The sequence below is a fragment of the Perna viridis genome, chromosome 14 (assembly GCF_037379345.1).
Source record: "Perna viridis isolate PV_CMFRI_1.1 ecotype Kerala chromosome 14, ASM3737934v1, whole genome shotgun sequence".
Classification (NCBI taxonomy): Eukaryota; Metazoa; Mollusca; class Bivalvia; order Mytilida; family Mytilidae; genus Perna; species Perna viridis.
In genome coordinates, this window is record NC_142458.1 from 33,548,572 (window position 1) to 33,572,462 (window position 23,891).

At 33.3% G+C, this 23,891-nt stretch overlaps 1 protein-coding gene across 3 annotated transcripts; it reads right to left on the reverse strand.

Moving 5' to 3' along the window:
* Positions 1-490: 490 nt before the first annotated feature.
* On the reverse strand, positions 491-20,431 carry LOC148599062 (solute carrier family 22 member 16-like). 3 transcript variants are annotated; one of them, XM_088561543.1, is made up of 10 exons: positions 20,334-20,431; positions 14,392-14,557; positions 13,877-14,180; positions 12,477-12,898; positions 10,413-10,646; positions 9,976-10,107; positions 9,610-9,692; positions 8,899-9,016; positions 4,058-4,130; positions 491-3,078 (listed from the first exon to the last, which is right to left on the reverse strand). In XM_088561543.1, the coding sequence occupies exons 3-10, from the start codon at positions 14,177-14,179 to the stop codon at positions 2,869-2,871; spliced, it is 1,575 nt and encodes a 524-aa protein (XP_088417669.1). In that variant the 5' UTR covers position 14,180; positions 14,392-14,557; positions 20,334-20,431; the 3' UTR covers positions 491-2,868. The 3 variants fall into 3 exon arrangements, with proteins under 3 accessions (XP_088417669.1, XP_088417668.1, XP_088417670.1); XM_088561542.1 differs by having other exon boundaries at positions 14,392-14,510; positions 20,334-20,387; XM_088561544.1 differs by lacking the exon at positions 14,392-14,557 and having other exon boundaries at positions 20,334-20,382.
* Positions 20,432-23,891: the final 3,460 nt, after the last annotated feature.

The window sequence follows — 23,891 nt, forward strand, 5'->3', positions numbered from 1 at the left end:
TTAAATTCATATTTTACTCCCTATTTGGAACCGGAAACATTTCTTTTAATCCACGGACATTTTTATATTTCATTTGTTTTGTACATTCATTTTTTCCTTCAGCTAAGTCCACACTCGATAGTTATTTTTTTTAAATATTTTCGCCAAAAACTCGCATTATCTCTAGTTGAGAAATAAACTAAACCTGCGTACAAAATCTTCTGTAATATTAATAAACCACAAAGACATGTAGTTGTGCATGGCATCATTAATATACCTAGAGAGAGCAAGAGAGTGTCCACTAACGAGTACACCTCTGTTAAAACATTAGGACACCTTTACATTTCTATCTTTACTTTGACACATTTTACACCTTCCCATGCTAATGAAAAGTATAACCGGTGAACGACTTAAATCATTTATATAAAACTTGGCATTACTGTTACCTCCCACAGTCTGAAACATTTCCAATTTATGTATTGCTTTCGAAGTCATTTATTAATAACAAAAATAATATTTAGTAAGTTTATTTTCATAATCAATTAAGTTTACTATGAACACATTGATAAGCAGCAGTCTCTATACACATTTCCAGAGATTACATGTATATAACAAGTATATATTACTTACAATATATAGGAATAAACAATGTAGTTAATTCAGTGTGAAATGCAGTGGGTTTTATCGTCATAATGTATGTTAAAATAAATAATACTTGTTTCCTGTAACCTTTTTTTTTTTTTTTTTTTTTTTGCTTATATCAATTTTTGCAATTATTAAAGACGATAGTTTACCCATTTATTTAACTCAATGTACAATGTTGAAAATTGTCTTCAATTGACCATATACAACTACTTGAGCCTTGAAAGATAAAAGAAGGACAACTCAAAAATAATCATGACTTTATGGACTATTCTCCTAAATGAATTGTCAAACCGCACGTAAATGACTGCAAACCATCCTTAAAAATGTCTGTACAATAACTTTTACTTAATGAACAATATAGTATGAACTTATAAGTAATTACTTGTTCCTTGAAATGAATTTCTACACATACACACAATATCATTATCAGTTAAACAAAGTAATTATTAAATGATAAATGACAAATAGTTTTTTTTTTTCATTTGAACAGAAGGCTACTTTACTTGGGCGGGTTTGGTTGTATTTTATTTTGACGAATTAAAATTGGTTATCATTCAGGTGAAAAAAAATTACTTCTTTCCTACTTTAGCTGGGATTGGGACCAGCGGGCAACGCCTGGCATAGTCAAAGCATCAGACATCAGTTGTGCGTTACATGCACGACGTGTGCTTCACCAACTTATATATCCGACTTTAAATTTGAATCAACGCAAAAAGTAAATCCGTCATATATTAAGTAGCAATTCAGCTAAGAATCATGCAAAATGTGATACATGGTTTGAAAGCCTACGTATTTTTATTTTTGATATTTTGTTTAAAATGCTTAAGTAAACAGAAAATAACATGTGGCTTTTCATAGAACCCTTGTTCATACGAAATAAAAATAATATAGAATGCACTGTATAATACAATAAAAGTTCAATGTGAATTATCTCCTATGAGCATACAAATCGGAATGAATAACTATACAATTCATCATATAGACCTACATTTGTATAAAGTAGCTTAATCACAAAATAAAAATATGTAGCCTTTCTTTTTAGGTGTGTCACATTTTACAGAATTTGCATGATTCTTACAAAGACTGCTACTTAAACACACCACCTTATTTGTCTCACAGAATTCACGCTTTCCATCCTCGATCTTCACAGATAAAAATGACTCGTGACTTCTTTTCAATTTATGTTTTGTATAACTGTGAACAGCTTTACGATTGTGTACATGTAGTTTTATGGTCGTTATCATGAACTCGTGGATCGTTATGGTGTATCCGTCAGCACCATGAAAACTGATTTATTCAACGGGTAATAGTTTTCCTTCCCTCATTTGTCTACCCCGGACTTGACTTTTTATGAGCAACTCGGCGGGGGTTTCTAGAAAAGCAGAGGACGCTTACCCTACCGGTGCACCTGGTTCATTCTCCCAGTTTTTAGTGGAGTCCGAGTTGCTCATTTGCTTTTGTTACTTTGTATGTGTGATTTTGGTTGCTTAGTGTTCTTTGTTGTGTATGTCCATTTTCCATGTCTCGTCTTTGTCCCTGGATTACATTCTTTTGATTACCGCTATAACCTTGGTTCCATTGATTACTCTCTCATGTACAAGATGCGTTTGATTGTTTAACGAATACAAAAGGCATAACTTGAACAAAATTTTAAACTTTTACCTACAAAAATATATAATTACAACGTAGTTGCTATTTTAGTAAAAAACAATCTGCCTGAATAAACTGAAGTATAGTGCATCCGCTCAAATGAAAGCATTAAATTTTGCAGAATCCGCCAAAATGCAATTGCAGTCGACAAATGACTAGAATTCGAAGGCTTGAAAATTATTTGACTATTAACGTCAATTAGCAGTAATATGTTTGTTTCTTAGACACTCGTGTATGTTAAATATGTTTAAATAGTTTTCAATATGAAAAATAGTAAACAAATGACAAAATTTGATTTCTGTAAAATTCTGAATAGTTCAGCTTTATCAAACAATATTGTCAAACTAGGCGCGAAACTACTTCAGTAGTATATATATCCCAATACTATAAATGCATGCACGTAAATTACGAACGGTGTTATCGGTTGAATGATCTGCGTTAACAAATGTCGATTTCATATTAAAAAAGCAATTCATTTATTTTATTTTTGTTTTCTTATGTGTTTGATATAGAATATAAAAATTCGCGATTTATTCAGCTGAAACCAACCCAAAGTCGTTTATAGTCCAATAATCTAACCAACAATTGAAAACATTATATCAAAGTTTGTACTTCCATTGTTGGAGCTCCTTTTGTGTCCGTTTCATTTCCCAGCATATTGTGTCTCTCAACTGAAATCTCTACTTCACAGATAGTGTTTGTTAAAGCAGTCTTATTTGTTTCTTCTAGCATGAGGATACAACATGATGAGATGGTAAACAGTGCCCCTAACAGTAGAAACATTATCCCGGGCAGATCATAACTCTGAAATATTACAAAACAATATAACAGTGTACAATAATAACAATATAACAGTGTACAATAATAACAATATAACAGTGTACAATAATAACAATATAACAGTGTACAATAGTAACAATATAACAGTGTACAATAATAACAATATAACAGTGTACAATAGTAACAATATAACAGTGTACAATAATAACAATATAACAGTGTACAATAATAACAATATAACAGTGTACAATAAAAACAAGAACTGTGATCAAGCTCACGGAGTGGTAATATGTACATGTAAAACACTTAATTGGACAAAATGTATCTCCCACTTCTAACCCATGCCGATAAATAGGTTGTTTCATAAATGTCTAGTAATTATGGGGCCGAATCAGGAGATTTTTGGAAAGGGGACCAGACGAAAGGGTGTTCAAGGCTATTATTTTCTAACTTTTGCCGAACTTTTGCACAAGTTTGACAAAATAACCAAAAGGGTGTCCAATTCCTTGAATACTGTTACCCACTGGATTCGCCATTGATTCTGGTGATAACTCAACTTCATATAAAGTTTCATCAAAATCCATCAAACCGTCTAGATGATGAAGTGGAATGGACGGGTGGACAGACGGACAGACAAACATACCTTTCATTGTACATGTTTTCAGGTGTACACAAAAAACAAATAAAAAAAAACATAGCAATTGTTTTATAATTCAATTCATTAAAGTACTTCAATATCGGGAGTGCTTGCCTGTCGCACATGCACACAATAAAATTTAATATTGTTTGCGATTTCCCCGCCTGATTGTTGGGTGTTTTTAACGACTGTACATTGTATTTCCTTTAAAATTGCATTTCCAAGGCGTCTTTTATCTTTAAATAAATCTAACAGGATTTGTGCTACCATTGAAGAAGACACAGCAGTAATGACAACTTGAAGTAAAAATGAAACAAATTATAAATTTTAAGTATTTATTTAACTAAATAAGGTATTGGGACTCACCGCGTAGATAAGTTGAGGGGCCACCATCGCTCCAACTCTAGACAAAGTATTGTTAATCCCGAACCCAAGATTCCTGAAAACATAGTTTGAAATTATTATAAAAGAAGGTAGGATTAAAGGATGGAAAGGCATAGCCATGAACGCGTTAAATACATTTTTTAGAATTAAAACAAAACAAAAGCCAAGACAAAACGCAACTAAACATTACACACCGAACAACACGATTCCTACTTAAACCGGAGTTTGAACTCGTGTACTGGAGAAGGGAGAGGATTTTCTGTTTCTTGCAAGACGTCCGCGGTGTCGCGCGTCGAAGATCAAATTCGGTGAAAAAGTAATATTACATGTATCTATGACAGACAGACTGTGTATCATAATAAACATACTCCATATAAGCTAATCAGATTGTGGTGATGGCCGTCAAACTCTGTCTACGGGCAATATAAGCATCCAAGTTCGAGTAGTTATGTGTAGGCTGCTCTCCCGTGTATGACATAGAATTTAGTTGAAAGAGTAATCATGGAAACCAATGTTCTAGCGGAAATCAAAAGAATGTAATTCAGAGACAAAGAACAGGCATTGAAAACAGACATACACAATAAAGAACATAAAATAACCAAAATGATACTGTAATCACACATATTTTGTTTGCCTTAGAATAATAACAGCATAAATATACTTGTACACATAGCTAATTTGCTTCCACCTTCTTTCTGGGATAATGGCTACTACTAAACAAGACCGAAGATAACTAAGATGTACGTTTTGGTTTATGATCATATCCTAAAGTCTCGGGAAGTCATCCTCTGCGGTAGTCTACTTAACCACCATAGCATTACTTTAAAGAATATCTGCCAAGACAAAGAATATCTAAATATCTTTGAAAAAAAATGTTCAAGATTTGATAGAGCTAAACAGTTTCCTTTGTTTTTAACTGTGCAGAATTTCCCCTTCTTGTTGAAAAAACAGACGTTTGTAAATTTTGCTATGTGTTCACATGTAAATCAATTTAGAAAAATACTCATCCAAATACATTTGGACACAAGCATAAGTAAATTTGTACTTTATGTTAAACAAACGCTAATATACATATGGTGCAAATTTACACACGAGTAAATGCATTCACATGGTCGGATTTTCATTTGTAAATTTACATATTCATGTATGCAAATAAGTTGACATATGTGCCAATTTTTTCATTAGAACAGGACTTAAGATAATGTCATTAATTGAAATATATATATATATATATATATATATTGTATGTACATATATATTGTATGTACATATATATTGAAATATATATATATTGTATGTACATATATATTGTATCTATTCAAATCTTATATTTCTATTTTTTCTTAAAACGGCTATTTGTTCAAACTACAGAAAACATTAGACTAGCAAGTGTTCCAGATGAAGATTCAGTATCTCACATGGCACAGAATGAGAAAACCCTTGCCCCTACCTCAGCCTCAGCTCTACCTACACCACCATCTGAGCAGTCTGAGGTATTGATCCTATACCTTAACTTTCTTAAAACAAATTGAATGTGACTTAAAATATACCCTTTATATATGTCTATTAAGATGCATGATATTACGTATACACTATCAACAACCTAACCTTTAATTTCTCCACAATGGACTCACTATTTTCGTCCACTGTGACTCCTCCAAGTCATGTCTCCACCAAAGTAAAAACTAAGATAACATTGTTCAGTGTGGGGTATAAAGGTATCACCCCGTCCGTCTGTCTGTCTGTCTACCAGTTCGTCTGTCAATATTTCTTGCAAGCACATCTCCTCGGATATCCTAAATCACTCAAGGGATTTTGATGAAAATTTACAAGAATGTTGGACATGATATGTAGATATGCACGAAGGAATATAGATACTGTCAGATAATTCCAAAGGGAGATAACCCAATTCAAGGTTTTACATATTTATCTTCGTAAGTGCAGCTACTCCTAAACCGCTCAAGGGATTTTTAAGAAACTTTATAGTAAGGTCATGTATCATATGTAGATGTGCATGGAGTAATACAGTAAGTGTAGGAGAACTCCAAAGGGAGATAATTGAACTTATGGGTTATCTATTTAACTTCATTTGCGCGGGGCATTCCCTGTAAATTTTCTTGTTACATGTTTTCTGAATGTAACAGAAATGTAATAAAACTTCAAGAATCATGTAATATATTTTGGTGTGAAGGCAGATGGATTTAATTTATACTGTATTGGGTGCACGTGGAGACACCGTGACTCTACTCACATATCCACCACTGTCAAGAGTGGAGAAATTAAAACTTGTGTTGACACCAGTGTACATTTACAATGTGCATGCATATCTATTTTTTTTTACATTAAATAAAATATTGTTTATGTTTTTAGGCATTATGACCTCACTGACAACAGTATAATTGAATTTCCATAGTTACATGCATATTACACTAAAATTAGTTCATTTACATAATTATGTTGGCTAAGTGGGAAGTATTATGTTTGTTACATAGGAATTGACATTTCTGAAAGAGTAAACCAATATGATCTTGAGTAGCATACCAGTTTTGTTAATTACTAAAACCAATTTTAAGGCAATCAATCTTGAGGTTTAGAAACAACAATGATTAGGAAACAAACTTGCTTTGTCAGCATTGAGAGGCACATCAGCAATCTGTGTGTACACTAACAACTATATTGAACAATAATTATGTCTAGGACTGTATAAATTCTTGTACATATTTATCTCAAAGCTTGAAAAAATGACATATACTAATTTCTGTTCTTTGGGAACAGGAGATGTCCCAAGACGTGTTAAGTCAAAATATGACCAGATATTGCTCTCAAATGAAAAAAGCTGTACAGGGTACTAAAGCAAGATTAACTAACTGTGACCTACATGTTGCACAGCTTCATAAATTATGCATCTAGATCAAATTAAATAATAACCAGGGAATTCCATGGCCACATTATCAGTTTCTATTTCTCACAAATACATTGTACAATGTAAACACAACTTACACTCATATCTTAAAATTGTTCTAAAACAATATTGAAATTTAAGCAGAAACATCCCATTGGTTTTGATGGCATGTGCAGAGATCAACCTTTCATTTTTTTTTAAAAGGTATAAGTAGCCATTTTTGTTGTCTACTCAACAGCAAGTGCGGAGACATATACTTTTATAAGCAGTCAAGGATCAGTTGTATCAGAGGAGAGTTGATAGCCTAAACTCATATCTAGCCACCTCTGATGAAGCCACAGTACTCTAATTCTCGTTGAGAATCATCCAAAAGAACTCAGAAAAGATGTGCTACAAAATCCTTGCAGTGCATGGCTGCCGTGTGTGAAGCCATTTGTCCAGGAGAGGGTGACATGTTAGAACAATTAAAATCAATCATTTCAATGGAGACCCCTCTAATCTATTTACAAAACAGCTCTTGTTTTGAAAGATGCCAACAATAAAGCACAATGGACTATGGCATTTCGAAACCTGTCAATCTTATCCAATATTTACACATAAGAGGAATTGCAAGAGAGTTGTCTTTTGAGAAGCAGTAAAATGATTATATTCAACATGTCGTTTGACCTGTATGCAAGTGGTTAACAAGTCATCATTTCTTATCTGTTACTATGTTGTAGAAAAGGAATATACCTCAAATTTCGTACATGACAAAAATCTTATTTTGATGTAGAGATATTTGGGAAAAAGGGTTTTCAAGGTCTCGCCTTAACATTTGACCTTGATCGTTGACCTTGAACTGTGTGATTCATTTCAAGCATAATCTAGAAACCTTAAACTTGATTGGCACACATATAGATACCATTCAAATTCAATACCTATTCATCAAGCTTAGTATTGTTTAGGGAAAAAAATGTCATTTTATCAATATTTGAAACCTTGATTATGACCTTGACCTTTGACATTTGAACTTAAACTTTTATGTTTCTTCTTTAAACTTCTTATTGATAGTTTTTTTCTGTTGATATTTTTTTATTATTTAAGAACCCCTTGATCAATCAAATGTGAAAACTATTGAAAAAGGTACTCCTTATTCATGACCAATTTTTAAAAAATAAATGGTCTCTTTGGTTTGTTTTTTATTAGGGTTCGGTAAGAATAGAAAATCTTGTAACCCCACTGATTTTTTATTCATTTTGGTTAGGATGATGATTAAGTATTTTAAAACATTTTACGGATTTTTTTCTGATATCAGTGCATTTTTAGCTTGAAATCTTAAACAAACACTAAAAAGAGGACTTTTTTGAAAATGTGAAAAGGGCGGTAACATTACCGTCATGGTATAAAGATATGAAATGTCGAATTTGTTTTTCTATATATCAATCTGTAATGATAAAATATTGCTTTTATCATGTTTGTAATGTGACTATTATATCATTAATGTATAATTCATAAGAATGATAGAAAGTGGCAAAAATAATAAGTATCCTTTCTCCTGCATTTTGGCCATATCACCAAGGTCGGTTGTCATAATTTTTTTACATATGAAGTCTTTTCTGTTGTGACATGGTGGTTATAGTCAATGTCTACAAGAATCATCCAATTCTGAGGCTAAGCATGTCTGACCCCCTATGTAAAAAGTTTTGTCCTTACAGAGAATTGGTATAAAATGTGAAGCATCAGGACTTTCATAGCAAAAAATACTTATGTAAAATATGTAGTCTTCACTTAAACATTAAACGTAAAGCTTTAATGCTGGGTGGAGCTGTAACATTGCTGATCTATTCAAGATACCTGACGACGGTTGGGTAAAGTTCAGAGGTGACTATTCTAGATACCTGACGACGGTTGGGTAAAGTGCAGAGGTGACTATTCTAGATACCTGACGACGGTTGGGTAAAGTTCAGAGGTGAAAATAATCAATGGCATCCATCCTGCTGCAACAGAAAGCTTACTGGCTAAAGCTAGAATATTGATGACAAGTCCCTTGTCTGAGAGTTCTGTAAAATATGAGCGAAATGTATCCTTTAAATACCAGCAGTTTTGTTACTGAATGAAGCTCCTGCAAAATTCCAATGGCTGTTCGTAAATACACCTCTTTCAAATAAATGATATGAATACAATGTTTTGATAAAAAGTAAGCAATGGCTTTAATGCATTTTAAAACTCAACACTGGCAAAAGCTAACGTTGATTTTAAGTCATTTGTCTGAGAGTTTTTGTATAATACATATGTATGCGCGAAATTTATCCTTTATATACCGATGGTTTTGTTTCTGAACGAAACTATGACTGTTCTTAAATTTATATCTTTCTAATGTACGGCATAAATATATTTTTAAAGAGCAGATAACGGCTTTAGCGTATTTTTAAAAAATAGAATCTTTTTTATATGAGGTGAAATAGTGGGAAAGTGGTTACACTCTTTGAAACGTTCAGGTTTCCCGCACGCTCAACGATGCACGAACCTTCAATGGGAAACGTGAACGTTTCAAGGTGTGTAAGACTGCCAAAATAAATGATATTAAACAAAAAATTAAAAATAAACAAGTAGAATTTTAAATATTTTCCATATTCCCAAAACACGTATTTACCTAAAAATTGTATTATTCCGACCACAATTCCTGCTATTCCAGACATCAAGAAAAATACAACTGAAGTGCTCTTCCGTCCAAACCTAAATAAAAAAGATGGAATTAAAGTGAACGCTTATATGTACTGTACATGTACTATAAAGATAACTAATTTGATCAGTTTTGCAATTTCTGTTTACCTCCCCTTTCCAGTTAGGATAATTTATTCTTATCAGAGAAGATTTTTTTGCGAGTGTAAGTTCTACAGGTCTGTATATTGCGGAAAAATAACTTCCATGGAAATATAGCTCAATTAAAGCATTTTTTCGTGAAGCAAATAGGATTTACAACAAACATTGTATGTACACGTGATACGCCAATACTCACCTATTGGCAAGGAAACAAACAAAGAATGAAGACGATTCCATTAATCCAAGAAGTGACATATTCAAGTAGAGATTCCCAGAGAGTTGTGACACTCCAAATGAAATGGCGTAAAAGCCGTATCCGCATGAAATCCTTAAATAAAACATGTTATCGCTGTGACCATGCGGTAGATATGTTATTGCTATAGGAACAAACTACCATGAAAATGATTTTATCCAGTAATTGATCAATTTAATTGATTTCAATTTTGAAAACACATTGCATGGTTTGGGATTTCATTTATGAATGGCTCATATCTATTTCAAAAGAAAGAAAAAAGCTAAGGACATTTTCTGTTTTCAGTGGTTTAGAATTCTTTCATTTTTTCGTTTTTCATTAAAAGGTAAATTTTATGTACATGTGCATAAACTCTAAAACGACTAAAAATGATTTCTTACCACGTAAATCCTAGTAACAATGTTATTTTCAGTAGACGTGTGTTTTTTAATATATCCAGTACAGTATATTTCCGCCCTTTTTCAACATTTTGCACCAGTTTAGATAATCTTTTGAGAACTTTATCTTTGTTCGGTGGGTCAACTCGATTAATCTGTGCCACCTTGACCATGACATCGTAGGCGTCCTCGATTTTTTTATGCGATACCAACCATCGGTAACTTTCTGGAATAGTTCTACAAAACACGTTATTTCAAAATGAACCAGTTTTATACATAATTTAATTCTGAAATACAATACATTTTAGTATCAAGACAAAAATATGTATGACCTTTTACTGAATCCAAGCTAAAAACATAATACCGGATTTCTCAATCTTCAAGATAGGAATATCCGATTACTCGGTTCCATGGCGAATTATTTCTAAACTAATCGTTTAAAAATTGATATAAGCTAGACTGACAATAAATTGTAACTTTGCAATAAAAATATGGTCTGTCACAGTTTTAAGTTCAGTTTGATAAACACCTTATCCTCTTCAAATAATTGAGGAGGAGGGTCTATTTGATAAATTGTGTCATCCCAGATTTCTTCGTAGAATGAAATTTAAACTTACTAGCTAAATCATTCTGGAATAATAATAATTCGAAAGAATACTAAATGCAATCAGCACCATATAGTAATAAAAAGAAGTCGTTGCTCTATTATTTCTTAATCGCTTTGTTGACAGAAAGCAACTTTTTTCCGACGCAGTCGGTATAGTTTCGCTTTTTACCCTTTGACCTTAAAGACGCTCTTCTATGGAAACGCAATTCACCTGATCGCAATTCTGTTTCCCGATTGTGTGGCGTTCGAAAAAAACTGTTTTGAAAATTTGAAATTGCGTGAAAAAAAAATGTATCGAAAATTTAAAATTGCGTGCCATGTGTTATTTTCATGAAAGAAATGTAGAAACTTAGAAGTAAAAAGAACAAAATTTTACTGCGTCGGCTATCTTTTTTTAAAGAATAATACATGTACTTGTTTCGGAGAGTAATCAAGGGAACCAAGGTTATAGCGGTAGTAAAAGGATGCAAACCAGGGACAAAGACCAGACATGGAAAACAGACATACACAACAAAGAACAAAAAGTAAATAAAATCAAACATATAAAGTAACAAAAGCAAATGAGCAACTCTGAAAACTGGGAGCATGGACCAGGTGTACCGATAGGGTAACCTCTGCTTTTCTTGCAACACCCGCCGAGTTGCTCATAAAAAGTCTGTCCGGGGTAGACAAACGAGGAAAGGAAAACTATGACCCGTTGAATAAATCAGTTTTCATGGTGCAGATGGATACACCATAACGAACCACGAGTTCATGATGACGACAATAAAACTTCTGTAGTGATGACTTCAATCTTGTAGCAACATAACCCTGTTCTAGAATCCTATTTGTTAGAGTTCTAGCGAGATACAAAAAGTCTGCGTAGTTTCGGCAAGCTCTGGCATAACGTATGAGTTGTGATATGATCACTGCATACGCAGGTGCTGAAGGGATGTTGCCACAGATGAAAGGAAAGTTGACAATTTTGAATGAAAAGTTATCATGTTTGTCGTAAAGTTTGGTCAATAGTTTTCCTTTACCATCGATTTCTAAGTGTAGGTCAAGATATGAGGCTGACTTCACAGTGTCTGTAGTATCCTTTATCTCAAGTTCTTTGTGGTAGATGCCATGTATCAAATCCCCGAAATTAGGATTGTTTAAAGATAATACGTCATCTGTAAAGCGGAAACTGAGATTAAAGGATCTAGCCAAACGATATTCTTTCTTTCGGATCAGATCAGCTATAAAGTCAGCCTCATAAGAGTGAAGGAATAGGTCAGCAAGCAAAGGAGCACAATTTGTTCCCATTGGAATGCCGACCGTTTGTTGAAAAACACGTCCACCACGCTGGACAAATATGTTGTCGATTAAAAATTCCAGCATTTTGTAAACATCTTTCAAGTATCAAGTAGTTATTATTAGGCGAGCACGTTTCTTCTCCAAAATAATGTTTTATACACACTGTTAAATCTTTTACCAACCTAACGGCAAGAAACCAGGGGAGACAGAACACAGCTGCTGCAATCTGAACATACATCCAGTCGTGGAGTAAATAACACATCAATCCATTAGTAATAGCGCCTAATGGCCACATTGGAAGTGACAATACCATCGACCTATGCTTCATTGGTATAAACTCAGCAAGATATGCAATGTCTATAGTAAGGTACCATCCACATCCAATACCAACGAGGAAACGTATAGCTGCAAACATCTCCCAGCTTACAGAAAAAGCACCTACTACATTAAACACTAAGAGAATTACTATAGAGGCGTAGTAAGTTGGTTTACGTCCGTACAGATCACCTACTTGACCGGAAACAAATGCACCAACAAGAAGTCCAAACATTTGGATTGTAGTAATTGTTGACATGATCCACTTTTTATCACAAACAAGGTCAAACTGCAAAAAAAGGCATTTCATTGCATTATTGCATTTTAGGTGTGTGTAAATTTTGATTTGTTGTATTTTTACAACTATGCACATCCGGGGTACAATGTACTTTACTAAAACCACCAAAATTTATATTCTGGCGGTCGAAACTATAATGTTATACTTACAAGACTTCGACATATATCGAGCAGTTTGAATGCTGACCTATTTCGCGATGAGTTAACGTCCTGTCCTAAATGTAACTGTAGGTGCCCGTGGGCAATTAAATTTTCTCTAGTGCCCTCTTTACATTCATGCTCGCCAAAGTTTTAATAATAAATGTATCTATGACGGCGGAATAATTATTGAACATATCCTTTTGTGAAACGATTTATAATACTTGTGCATGTTTATATTCATTACGGTACAACGCTTTGTTACAGAAGTCCTCGTGTTGTTTTATTTCTAAGTTGATATAACAATCAGTATCTCGTTATATCGACCTAATATTCCGTTATAATGATATACTTTCGGTTTTCTTCCTGGAAATTGAATAAAATCCCTCATTTTACGTATAATATGATTCAACTTCAGTTTTTGATTCATTGATATCTAATACATTGTATCCTCTGTACGGAATTCAATTTTCTTTTCGTTACTCTTCTAAAGCAAAAGGTAAAGTGGAAAGCTTTAAATGTCTACAACGCTAGGTTTTGTAAATGGGAGGCTATTTTCAATTATGTTGTTTGGTTGGTTGGTTTTTTCTTTGTTTTTATTTTCTTTTTATTTGTTTGTTTGTGTGTTTTTCGTTGGGTTTTTTTTCGTTTGTCTTTTATTTCTTTTAATTCCTCTGACGTTGTAATGCACTCAACTGAACAGCCAGTCAATTATGACAATTAAATACATTCGTTAAGGCGGCGGAGAAATATCCTTTATTCAAATTTAAGATGTTTACATTTTTGTGTGTATTTGTTACTTTTAAATCTAACTCATTTCTTGCAAAATTACCTCGCTCACTATTGTATTCATTGCTGGGTCAAAGATTTTGGTCGAACAATCCAGTTCTTCTGTGATGTTTTCAATTTTACAGACTTGATCAAATGTTGAATTTGGCATGTAACGTGTCCCAGATTCCGTAACCCAGGTACATGTCCAGTCCGGGATGACTCCTCCAAACGCCATCATTAGAACGCTCCATGCTATGGTAGCTTTACTTCCTAAAACAACTATCGTCAGTATAAACTGGAATCGTCCGAGACCGCCCAAGTCCGTCAAGATGTTTTCAAGATATTCGTTCAGTTGTAACGACATTCTGTATATACAGGTAAAGAAACAAAACACAATAAATGATAATCGAACTCAAAATGATGTAACAGCTGGTACCGAGCAGCTTGATACGATCACAGTTTAGAAGTAAATGCAAAGAAATATAAATGACTATACATATGTCAATTTACATATATATATAACTAGAATGGATATGGTATTATGTATATAGACATTTAATTATTCTCTGCTCTTACCCATTTAGATCGAAGATCAGGATTGATAAAGCAGTCCGCAGAGCCTTTCAGATTTGTAAAGCTTGTTAGCATCAGCAGTTTTCTTTCACTACCACAGGAAATAGTCCCATTGACATGCCCTTTTAAGGTTAAAATGCAGATAGTTAGGTCCATTTTATAGGTATTTCTGATATATAAAATTTAATTCTATGTTATTCAGGCCAATAAAATATCTAATAAACAAATTTTAATGCGAACCAAATATGCTGATTAATTTGGTTTGTATTAACAACGATTCAATTACAAATAGGTGGCCTCTATTCAATTATCAGTACCTGTTCATGTCTATGTATTTACCAAAATAAACCAGTCTTCTACAAGCTTTATTCTTATTTATTACAATTTGATATTGAACCAGAAATTAAAACCCAATGAGATTGTAAATAGCCACCAATCATAGAAATGAAATAGAAAGAGAAATGCTGAGTACTACCCAGAGCTGTCTCTAGATATTTCATGCAGTCCCAGGGGGATCTAAACATTTACAAACGGTTCCGATCAATTATTTCTTGCTAAATTGTTAACAAAAGGATAGCATAACCTCGAAACCATCCTGATGAATCACCCGCAGTATCGTGTATTTTTATAACGGTTACCGTCTCGTGACATCGGAAGCTCGGATATGACAAATACAAATAAAACGTTGCTTAGATGATGGCATAACATTATCGATAATGCATTTCTCAGGAATGGTGTCAATCTGTCGTCTTTTGATATTGCTTTTTGTTATAATTATTCAATTGGCTACTTGGCCACGTGTTATGATTGTAGAGATGTAGGTGCTCCTGGGACCTAAAGGGCATAGCTATGGTTTCCTGCACCAACCATAATTGTTGAAATTATATATAAGACTTTTGCGTTTATGTTAATGTACATGTCTGTGGATCTAGGTGTCAGAAACTAAGCGCTTTAAGAACATATACATTGTAGGTGTTTATGCTATCATCTGTTGGGAAAGTTAAACTAGAATTAAGTTTGTAGTAAATATATGCAATATGTCGGAGAGTTTTGTCTTTATTCATCTAGGAATTCCATATTAACCGACAAGTGCATCATGGATTTTGGAGTATGTATCTTTTTTATGTTCTTCATAATCAGAATGTTGAATTCAAACATAAATCAAAGAGTTCAATATTAGAAATCTACAGCAATGAGTTTTTGTTTAGATACGTTTGAATATGAACCCCATTCCTTTTATCCCCTAATTTTACAATTTAATGATTATTTGAGGCGTAAAAACGCAAACCATCGATGTAAATTGCTTTAGTATGTTAGTACTCTAATTTCATTATTATATAGACTAAACGTCAAGTTGCTGTTTATTATTATAACTGAATCATTGCCGGAAAAGGGTGAAGATAGGATGGTAGGAAATAAACATGTACTGCTAGTGCGGATATGTCGTTCAGAACCACTTTTCTTAATCATGAAAGAATGTTTAATACTATAATAGTAGAGGCTCGATGCACTCGACAAAATCTGCTCTACTTACTGTGCTAAAGGAGTATTTTACCAGCGCAGCAAATGTATAAAAGATCTTTCATGTCAAAAACCTGAAAACCAACGCGTTACTTCTTGTTTTAACGCGGTAAACCTGTTTTAACGCCTTAAATATAGTTTTGACACTTTAAACACTCCTTTAACGACTTTAGGGAGCAACCATTTGATTTGTAGGGGGCTAGGATATGAATTGAAATAGAAAGGCTGTATGCACATATTCAGTGAAAAATAGTCAGGACAGAGCAGGCTCTGAAAAAATGCAGGATGCAGATTTGGGCTGTTACATATATGGTTACTTTCCAAAAAAAGGCTAGCGCAAACGCGCAAAAATAAATCCAGGATTTTACTTGAAATACAAAAAAAAGCTGATCGAAATTTTAATCCTAGTCTTCCCATAGATGTCAAATGGTCGTTCCCTTATATGTTGGCATTGCATTTAATGCGTTAAAATGTCTAGTGACGATAAACCTTGTTTTTAGTACGCGTGAAATAAAGTTTTAACGAGTTCTATTGGATTAAAAGCATATAGAAAAGGTGAAAGGTGGTCTTTAATATGTCGCGTTAAATGCTTTTTTGGGGAACACCTTCGGTCAAAGAAATCCTTATTTTAATGCATTTTTTTTTCACCTTCGTGTTAGAAGTTTACTCTTTCAAGTAGATCATTTCCTATGTGCTACCTTTGTAGGATACAAACCATGTTTTTACATGTGACGATCATAAACGGCTCGACTCTTCAGAGAGTGCCCATATAAAAACCAGGCAGTTCCTATGATAAGGATAGTACATGGTTAATTTATCCCAAAGAATTTTTCATTCATGTTTTGTAATTCAGATAGTACATTTTGTACAAAGATTTTTTTAAATCGATATTGGTTAGCTCTGAAAATGATTTTAAAAACAAAAGAACAAAAATTTACTGAATTTAAAGAGTTATCTCCCTTTCTTCACAATGACTTTCAATGCTTCCTGTGTAATTACTTCCTCTCTAATCGTTGAAGATAATGAAAAAAAACTGAACTTTGAGAAAGATGCATTTATACTTTGTAATTGATGAGTTTTTTTAACAAAATTTGTCTTGTGTCCCCACCCTTCCCCCCACTGCCTGGGTTTTGGACTAAAGTTGTTCAGAAAAAAAACTATCCTTCTTACCAGGAACCCATTAACCATAAACCTTATTAATGTATCAGTTAGTTTAACAAATGCATTAATCGAGAATTTGTAGTTTTGGTCAAATAGTTTGGCAGAGGTAAGGCTGACATATCATTGACCGATTCAGACCGAGGGGTGATCGACTCCTAGAACTAAAAATGGCATGAAATCTTGCACCAAATTTTACCCTTAAGTTCCTGATATTAGAAAAATGCATTTTTTTTTGTTTGAAATCGTGATTTTGTATTGAAATTTATGCCCGCCAGCCACATACGCCCACTTCTCGGACCCTACACCTATTGGTGTCTCTGCAGCACGGAGAGGACCTAGCATCGGATCACCGTGGCTATTATAAACCAAGCCTGCTTCGTCAGGAGTCTAACTTAGATCTTGCGCAAACGGGAATGTGTAAGAAATTCTTTGATATTTTTGTATTTGCTGTACGTAATGAGAGGTTGACAGTTTCACCTATCATAAGTCCCGAGAAAACGCTGGTATTGTGCATTGAAGATTTGTGGAAGAATTGATGAGTATTAGTTGGTTTTATGTAGCTACGTATATTAAATATTCCATCTATTTCAAAACGTTCACCTTTGTAGATGCAGGTGTCTAAGAATATTGCCTTAGAATTTGATATGTTGAATGTAAATTTTAACAATGGATGAATTGAGTTCGCAATGTCCATTTTGTGGTCCATTGTATATAAAAGATCCGTCATCTCTGTATCTTCCATAGAACAATATTTTGTTTTTGTTTCGAATCTGTTAAAGACTTGCTTTTAATAATTTTATATGTAGTAATATCACAAATTTCAGGGCTATATTTAGAGCCATACTTGCTCCCATTACTTGACGGTAACATTTTCATTAAATTCGAAGATATTATTTTCCAAAACGAAATTCAATAGAGTTCGAATAGACTTTGGGTTAGGGCATGGTATAGTGTAATCTGATTCTACCCTAGTTTTGTAGCTTTCTTCAACTGCGTCCAAGAATTCTGTGAACTGTAAATTAGTATACATACCAAATCTACCAGCAGGCAATCTTTATCTGCTTTTTTAAAGTTTCGATTTTGTTGATAAAGTCTAAACTATCTCTTATGTAACTGCTTTGTCTTTTACAATGGGGATCAGAAAGTAATCAATAAATTTGCTTATTCTTTCAGTTACCGAGTTTATTTGTGATATTATAGGCCTGCATGATGGAAATTGATCTATGTTTGCTTTTTCTTCTTTTATGTCCTTAACGATGTTTTCATCCAGTTTATGGATTTTAGGTAAAAAATATAATCTGCATAGTCTAGGCTCATTTGCATCGATGCCACGAAAAACAAATGCGTTGACCCATCAACCTCACGGTTGTCAAATAACCGATCGATAAATTTTGACGGTATTGTGAACTTCCGATAGATTAGGAAAGTTAGTTTCTGTGTAGTGAATTGTTCCTAATTGTCATAAGCCCTCATTTATAAATTAATTCCTGTCTAAAATGCAGATCATCGTGCTTTTATCACTTTTTGAGAAGATTACATCTGACATATTACTTAATGACTTTAACACAGACATCTGTGTTTGTGTGAAGTTTGACCTTGTACTTGTTGATTGTATGCTTGATAATTCTATCTTGGATTGCAGTATGATTTCATTCTAATATGGGTGTATTGTGTTATCGTTATTCGTACTGAATAGATATGGACACCTCAATTTTCTTGAATATACTTTAAGATCATTCATTATTGATTTTCTAATTTTGCAATTTGACGGTTCAGGAATGAATTTCAGTCCTTTTCCTAATAATATTATATACAATGTATTCATCATCTGTTAGCTTCTTATTTGTAAGATTGAAAACATATTGTTTTGGTATATTGAAAAGATCTAGGCACTTTCTCTTGCGTCGCGCTTGTTTATCTTTCATACGGTTAGTAGTTTTATTTATTTTCTGAGTTCTTTTGCTTATGTTGAAATGATATAGAAATTGAACTGTGATCACAATCCAAAGTAGAGATTAAATATGCAATAATTGACCAGAATAATGACTGTTTCAGTTTGCAATCACTAAGTGAATAAATATACATTGTGTTCGGCTTTATCAAGAAAATATTATAGCGGAATTACTACTCATTAAGGAGTCACGCCGTATGACCTAGATACCTATAGTGATGTGAAATAGAAATTCCAGATTCATAGATCATCAAATAATATTTATTTTGACGTATAGGGAAAAACCCTTACACTAATGATTACAAAGTCCAATCACTTAAGTTTGATTTCTATGGTTCCGATTAAATTGGAAGCTGTCGTAAATTCCAAAGTTCGAAAAAACGATTAAATTGAAATGTTATGTCAATATCTATTATTTCTTCTGATTTATCCATAAGGTCTATATATTATTTCTGCCTTAAAGCTAGCCAGCCCACCCCCACCCCCACCAAAAAAATATATCTGGCTCTGTTCGGCTATAACTTATATTGATGACCCCCTGAAATCTTGGATCCACTCGTGCCAACATTCATTAAGTAAGTATAATAAGACAAGTTCGCGTCAATTGTGTGCTAAATTTAAATATATATTACATGACATGGTTTGTTATGACATCCTCTAGCCTTCATGTTAGTAAATATCATATGAAGTTGATATGGGAAAGGGCATTCAGTGATTTTTGTTTAATTTAGTAATTGAACATAAAGGATTAAATCTATGGTCATTTCACTGTATACTCATTTTGACATATTTTCTGTTATTTATTGGCAAAGAGAACTGAATAAATGCCCCTGTAGCTTCAGTTCTAATTTTATGATTTAATAGGTATGGACTGTACAATATACCTTTTACTGTGTATTTTGCAATGTAAAACAGACTTCTTAAAAATACAGAATTTATATGGAGAATTTGTCAAAAGACAACAACCCCACCGGATTTAAAAATGTCAGCTCAAAGCCACACATTGGTCTTCAACGAATGCGTGCGACGCGGAAACCCTCAAACAATCTGGCAGGCTACAGCTGGCCCAAAAACATTTAAATTGCAAATCGATATGAAAATAAAATAGTAAAGGCACAAAAGCTTACTCCTCGGCAATGAATGTGATGTTAAACAGAATGGTAATGAGTATAGTTAACTTCCGACTATTAATTAAACAAAAACGCACTTGATTTCTTTCGTACAAAAACATCTAAGAAATGTCAATGAATTTATTATGATATAATACAAACGCATATATTTTTCATTGAACAAACCGTTTATTCAGACTTACCTTGCAAAAATATCGATGTACTGGCTTTCACTCAATAGTAAAATATTAAATGCCTACATAAACCGCGTTGAGCCAATCAAATAGACCGGATTACTCAGATGATTTTTTGCGTATTTAAAGAAAGAAAGGGGGTGAAACTTAACTTCATCAACACTACGCTTATAATTTTGGTGTTATGCTGCTGTGTTTTTTTTTATAAAGTAAGCGTTATTGATGTGGATGTTTCAGATCTGTGGTTGATCTCATATCGCAATGCTAGACCAAACAAATTTCATTTCTTACCGTTTAGAACAGTATGTAAAATCTATACATGTATATGTTTCGAGCATTTTTTCTGTCAATTTAGTATTTTTTTAACGATTTTTCGTTTACTTTTCGTATCGATCTTATTATTTTTCACAATGATTTAGCTATTGTAATATAGTATAAGCAACATATATAACACTTTACATGTATAAAAAAAATACAAAAAAGAAAGAATAAAAACGCAATAACTGATTTATTTCTGTTTGAATTTCGGAAATGTTCATGCAGTATTAAAGAATAGGGGTAACAACAAAATTACCGAAACTTAATCCGATCCATGATCAAGTAAGGTCAAAAATCAATCTTACAAACAAGATATTACACCACTGGAGTATCTGCTACCACAATGGTCCAGATTTGGTACAGTCATTTCAAACAAAATGGTGGGTTAAATCTAGGATTTAAAGGGTGCCAAATTACCATCTTCCATTGCGGCGTGAATATACCAGTGGTGAACAAATAGCATTTGCACGTTATTGTCGTAAATCAGCTGTCATATAAGCACACAGAACAATAGGATAGCAAAATATCAAACTTTATACCATACTTAAAAGAACTGTGTTAAATGGAAGGTGTTAACACTAGTGATATGTGTATTTACAACTGCTTGGCCTAGTAAGCCCAACGCTATTATGTAATAAAGAAAAGAGTATTGACCTCTAGCCTTAAATAAAATAACAGTTATATCAATGGGGGAAAATACATTGAGATATTGTTTGTGTGTTGAAGAAATATATATGGAACGCCATAGCTGCTTTATGTTGACTGATATCATTATGTTGTTATACGTGTTTATTTCAAGGTGATACTTAATATCTTTGTGGTCATACTCTTTTACTTTGTTGTGATACTTTTTCACTTTGTGGTCTTAATTTGTCCTTTTGTTATGGTACTTTTCACTTTGTGATCATACTTTTTCACATTGTTGCGGTACTTTTTCGCTTTGTGAACATACTTTATCGTGACGCAGTGATTCGTTATGTTATAATACCTTTACATTATATGATGACATTTTCCCGTTGTGGAAATAGACAAAAAAATGGCCGAAAGCAAAATTACTGATGTGTTACAAAAAATCGGACTTGATCATTTGAATGCAAACTTCGTGAGAGAAAATAAATCACACCAAACATAACATGTTTGCTATCAGTTGAAGAGATGAAAACATTAGGCATTTCACAAACATCAGACATGGTGAAACTTAGAACTGAATGTGTGAAATATGGTGACAATAAATACACAACACAAAATAGATTTGATATTCCGATGTCTACTTTACACAATTTATTGGACCAAGACTTTAAAATATCAGAAACTGCAAAAATACTAGTAGTGTCAGAGCGGACAATATATCGTAGAATGATAAAATTCAGTCTAAGTAAATATGATTTTTCTCTAATTAGTGACGAGGGACTTGATGCTCCACTATTGGAAGTAACTATCCATTCTGCAGAGAAAATATGTTAAAACAAATGTATATTACGAAAGGTATACGAGTTCAAAGATGACGTCTTCGTGATTCTATTCATCGTATATATACACATGGAGTAATTAAGCGGAAAAAGGGTAGACTTCGTCGAAGAGTTTACAATGTTATAGGCCCTAACCATCTCTGGCATGTCAATACAAATCATAAGCTAGTTCGTTGGCGAATTATTGTTGTTGGCGGAACAGTCGGTCGCCTTGTAACTTTCCTGAAATGCTATGACAATAACACATCTAAAACTGTGTTAGAATGTTTTCTTTCAGGAGTTAACAAATTTGTTCTACCCTTAAGAATCAGATTAAATAAAGGTCTCCAAAATGTATCTATTGTAGACTTTATGTTAACTGAAAGTGGCGAAGGCAGTATAATAAATGGTACTAGCACCCATAATCAGCGTATAGAAAAACTTTGACGCGACGTTTTCGAGGGAATTTTAAGTTATTTTTATAACTTGTTTTATCCCATTGAAGATTTGGATATACTTGACTCGTTAAATCAAGTTCATCTGGCCGCTTTACATTACATATACATGGATGAATTGAAAAGAAGATTGGAGTCTAGCCAAGCTTCATGGTCTGGTCGCAGAATTAGACTATTGCAAAATCCTGTTTGAATACCCTTTATGCAAGATTATGTAATCGATGGATATTTTGATGTTGCTAGCGCAGAGGAAGGTGGTCGCCCAATTCTCGAATCTTTCAGTAATTTGATAGGTGAGGAATGTAGAGAAATACTGGGAGAAGAAATACATCACACATACGATAATTATGCAATTGATGAATTGTATCTTGCAGTTGAGGAAAATTATCTATTCTTATCTCTCAAAATAAGTATTAATGACTACAAGCAACAATCTCTTAATATGTACTGTAAAATATTTGAAACACTCCCCTCTAGATATGCCATTGTCTATTACCATGTTAAACTATTGTGAAGACTATGTTTACATACACTTGCTAAAACATGTAACAAAACTAACTACATGTAATACAAAATACTAACAGAACATTCAACAAAACTAAATTACTGGTACAAAAAAATCAGTGAGATGATGGAAACCATCTTCATTGAAAACTATGTCCGGCATTTAAAAACAGGCACATCATATCTATATAATAACAGTTCATTTATCAATTAAATACTATGTAATAAAGCCATAATGACAGCAATATACATGTACATGTATTTTACAATTTAGTGAATGTACAAAAATATGGACCCACTATCCATACCATAGGAAATTGAAATACATTTATATCTTTCTGAAATATATTCTTGATACAGTTTTCTGTATTTTTGTACATATTTAAGGTTTATGTGAAATAAAAGGGGATGATTCTGTTTTAGGTGGGAGAAGGGGAATTGTATCCCTGCAGCATATACTAGAGTTGGTGACCGGAGCGTCTGAGGATTCACTTCTAGGATTTAATTCCAATCCTTCAATAGTTTGTCGAGGTCCGAGAAGACCTGAGTTTTTTTATCAACATTTAATACATGAAATGATGTTACCCAAACCAACACCGGAAGTTGTACGACTATAGGTTGGTATAGAAAGAAAGAGAATGTAGTGTTGTGCCACACTCCATATCCCTGCAAACTTCAACCTGCAAACTCTGCTTTTGGAGGGGTATATATAAAAATCACCCTGCCAGTCTGTCTGTTTGTCCACATTTCTTGTAAGTGCGAATCCTCCTAAGATTTTATGAAACTTTACATTAAGGAGGGACACTATATGGAGATTTGCATAAAGAAAATGAAGTTTAATT

Coding starts and splice junctions, on each gene's coding strand:
- LOC148599062 (XM_088561543.1), bottom strand. CDS start 14,179: ATGTCGTTACAACTGAACGAATATCTTGAAAACATCTTGACGGACTTG. Junction 12,899..13,876: donor TGAATACAATAGTGAGCGAG/GTAATTTTGCAA, acceptor CTTTTTTTGCAG/TTTGACCTTGTTTGTGATAA. Junction 9,693..9,975: donor GTTTGTTTCCTTGCCAATAG/GTGAGTATTGGC, acceptor TTTTTTATTTAG/GTTTGGACGGAAGAGCACTT.